Raw genomic sequence first — 3806 nt, 5'->3', positions numbered from 1 at the left:
TTTGATATTATTTATGAATTTCTAGTTTATGTTTTAATTATTTTTTCTTTTATTTTTACTCTTAACCTCTAAAATCCAAGTACTGTTTTTATATTATTAATTTATAAGAGTTATAGAAGATAACATACTACGCAATCCATCTATTGAAACTTATTTTACTTAAGATCACTTTTAATATTTACCGTCATACTATCATCCAAATCAACTTTTGTGGTAATGTTAGTCGAGTAAACGTATTTGCTACGGCTGACTTTGGTAATCTTCGTACCGCTAGCATAAACTTCATGAGTACCTTTTTCATCGCAATCCACGATCTCGTGTAATAAGACTCGGAAAGGTCCCTGTAAAAAAAAATGATAATACATATTATCGTTAGTACATGGGCATATAACCAAAGGCACGAGTGGATAAAGGTGTTACGTGACATTTTAAAACAATAGTAATTTTTATTTGGAAGGATAATAAAGTATATAAATACTCATATTTATAACAGATAGTTCAAATTCATATGTTTGTAAATTAGTACCTCCATCCACTCGTGTATTCTCTGTTATTACGATTATAGATGATACTGTTCCACACCTTAATTCAGCAATACTCACCGATAACGCCTGTTGTTCCGAGTGACTCAGATCTGGAATGCAGATCCAAAAGAGGACGAACTCCAACAGCTTAGGCCACTTCATGGTGACTGAGCACGTCATTGCAGGCTCTCGTGCTACGTTTTTCCTGTATCCGATTCGTCGATAGTATATTGTGATAAAGCGAAAAAAATCGGATAATAATAATAATAATTAAATAAAAGTATATAATTTTTAACTACTTTTGTTAGCTGCACAGCGCCTTCTATACTTGAAGACACGGATAAACATTCTAGAGCTGACTATGGCATAAACAAGACCCGATTATCCACGATGCGGCTTATCCGTGACAATTTAATAACGCAACAAGTCAACACAAACAAAAATTACCACTACATAAATAAAAATTTAACCTCCATTATTTACACAGGGGAAAGTTAACCTGTTCATTATAACTACCACTTTTTTAAAGAATATTATTAATCTTAAAACACTATTTCGATTCCGAAACCTCAAAAACTGCCAGAATAACCCATCTCTATCCAATGTCCTTTGTCATACTCTGTCCTATCTCTCTTTTATATATTGTGGGCAAAATCCAAAGAAACTCATCTGGAAACTACTGTATCCCATCCAAGATTCAAACCACCATTTTGGACTTAGAACATCCCACTCCACTTTCCAGCAATGTGGTTGATGTCTCGTCGGCATTGGAGTACGTAATGTACGGCTCGGAAGTCTTTCTTGATGTGGAACGGGCTTTGAACGAGTCTGGCACCCGGGACTGCTAAACAACGTCCTTAAATTCCCACCCACTACATACTTCTTTATTATCCGTTCCTCTCTCTCAGATAGATTATTTAAAGTAAATCACAACAGCGCTTATTCATCCCTCTTTCCTCAGTCTGCTGGTGTACCTCAGGGTAATATCCTTAACCCTATCCTCTATACAGTTTTTACAGCTGGCAACCCAAACCATATTAAAACTATCCTCAATACGTATGCCGATGACGTATGTCCATTATTAGTGAATAATGACCCTTCCTTTGTATACCAAACCCTCCAACTGTGGGCTTATGCAGTTGAGTTTTTGGGCTCCATTAACCATCGAATTACTCTCATATCACCTTCCAATTCAAAAAGTTCGTAAAATCCTTAATACTCCACATCTTCTGTAATGAAGATGGCCTCTTCAAGAAATGTTATCGAAGTTCCAGCAATGGATAGATTCTCCACATGTCTGAATACTATTATATTATATGTTGTATACTATTATACAATCAACACCAAATTTACTTTTTGTATATATGTTTAATACCATTAATATATCAATAAATACTTTTTTTTTATAATAATGATAATAGTTATAATTTTATTTTGATCCTCTTCTCTCGCTAACTTTATTCTTCTCCAATGTTTCGGTTGGCCATTATTAGGGAGACTCTTAAATTTTGTTTTAATCAAGTTTTAAATGTTGTTTCTATTTCAGACAATCAGAAATCAGACAGTCGATACGTTAACTCATCATACTCTTTTTCAATTACTTTATTTATTTAACCATTAGCTAATTTATTATCACTAGAGGTCGGATTTTTTTGTAGTAAAAAATCGAAAAACGTGCAGTAAAACAACTCAAAATAAACAAAATCGTGCAATGAAACCCCAAAATCTGTATAAAACACCTAAATCCTCCAATGATCAACTTTATTGATTTAATTTATAATTGCAATCCATGGGAATCTTACCTGACCTAGTTTGAATCAAATTAAATTCGCTAATTACTCTCTACGTTTATGAAAACATACATAAAAATCTAATATATAGCATATAATACTAAAATCTATAATATATAATATAGACTGATTAAAAACCTAAAACAGAGGTACTAAATTAAAAAAATAATACAAAAAACCTATACATTATAATAATTATAAGATAAATTTGGTCTGGTGTACACATCTCATAAATTTCACTTACCACTCTAAATAAAGTTGAAATTAATGAATGCTGGTTTCAAAATCTATATTTACATATTTTTCATTGTGATGTTATTTTCCGTACTGAATGTCCGAATGAGCCATTCAGTTGCCAGATTGACAAACTCCAATTTCAGTTTTAAGAAAAGTACTTGTAAATGCCTGTTGAACAGATTCTATACTTAGGACTCCATCTTGACAAGAGACTTACTTGGAATCAACATACAAGACTGAAACGACAAGAAACTGCTCATAGATTCCGATTGCTACAACACTTACTTGACAAACGCTCTAAACTTCCCATACACTACAAAAAATTAGTATACACCACGATAATCAAACCAATTTGGACATACGGAATTGACCTCTGGGGCTCCACCAAACCATCAAATTCTTTTCGCATCCAATCGTTACAATCCAAAATCCTACGTAAAATCCTTGATGCTCCTTATTACGTCACAAATAAAGTCATTCACAAAGACCTTAACATCCCATTCATTGGAGAATTGGCCCAAAACAGATATGCGCCTTTTAATTCCAAACTCCTTACCCATCTTAACCCATTAGTTCTTAATTTTACATTCTTAACAATCCCTGATAATCCTCCGAGGAGTCTGAAAATAAGATGGCCATGGGACCTTCTAATTTAAATTAATGTTTGAAGTACCACCAATGGGTGGTCCCTTCCCAAGATTTTCAAGTTTATATGAAACATACTACATATTTACCTATTGTATTATTTTGTACAGTTGTAAATTACATTAAATAAATAATTTAAAAAAAAAAAAGAAAAGAAAAGTACTTGTAATAATTTTTCTCGCGGAAATACTTTAACATTTTTCTTTTACAAAAGTATGATAGAATTATAACAGTTAAATAAAATTTACATTGTGCTCTAGTTCATTTAATGAATGCTGAACTGTTAAAGAATCAACATTGAAAATATTATTAATGATTTTATGGAGTTAGTCATTCTGTTAAATGAAAGGCTCATTTGTACAGGTCAAATGAAATTACAAAGCTAACCATTTAATTACTACGGTGATATGAAAAGATAAAACAGACTGGCGAAAAGGAACAGCGTCATTCCAATTTTTTATTAGTTTAATGAAAACTATGTATAATTATAAATAATATATAAAAATTGATCAATCTGCCAAATATAGTTAGGGGGGAATAAAAAATGACGGGAGTTTCAAAACATTAAAAATAATTAATTTTTCATTCGGAGCTCTATATCTTAAAAACA

General features: G+C 31.9%; 1 protein-coding gene across 1 annotated transcript in view; it reads right to left on the bottom strand.

Annotated features, from left to right (window-relative positions):
* Positions 1-759, bottom strand: part of LOC106682473 (uncharacterized) — a 14973-nt gene extending 14214 nt beyond the window's left edge. The window contains exons 1-2 of the mRNA XM_014423356.3: positions 603-759; positions 183-341 (exon numbers count right to left, since the gene is read on the bottom strand). Coding sequence (XP_014278842.1) covers positions 183-341; positions 603-704 — 261 coding nt within the window. The 5' untranslated portion in view covers positions 705-759. The remainder of the gene's footprint in view (positions 1-182; positions 342-602) is intronic.
* Positions 760-3806: the final 3047 nt, after the last annotated feature.

Source organism: Halyomorpha halys, unplaced genomic scaffold (assembly GCF_000696795.3).
Source record: "Halyomorpha halys isolate HHAL.00 unplaced genomic scaffold, Hhal_1.1 Scaffold24.1, whole genome shotgun sequence".
Taxonomy (NCBI): Eukaryota; Metazoa; Arthropoda; class Insecta; order Hemiptera; family Pentatomidae; genus Halyomorpha; species Halyomorpha halys.
This window is presented reverse-complemented; position numbering and strand designations above follow the sequence as displayed.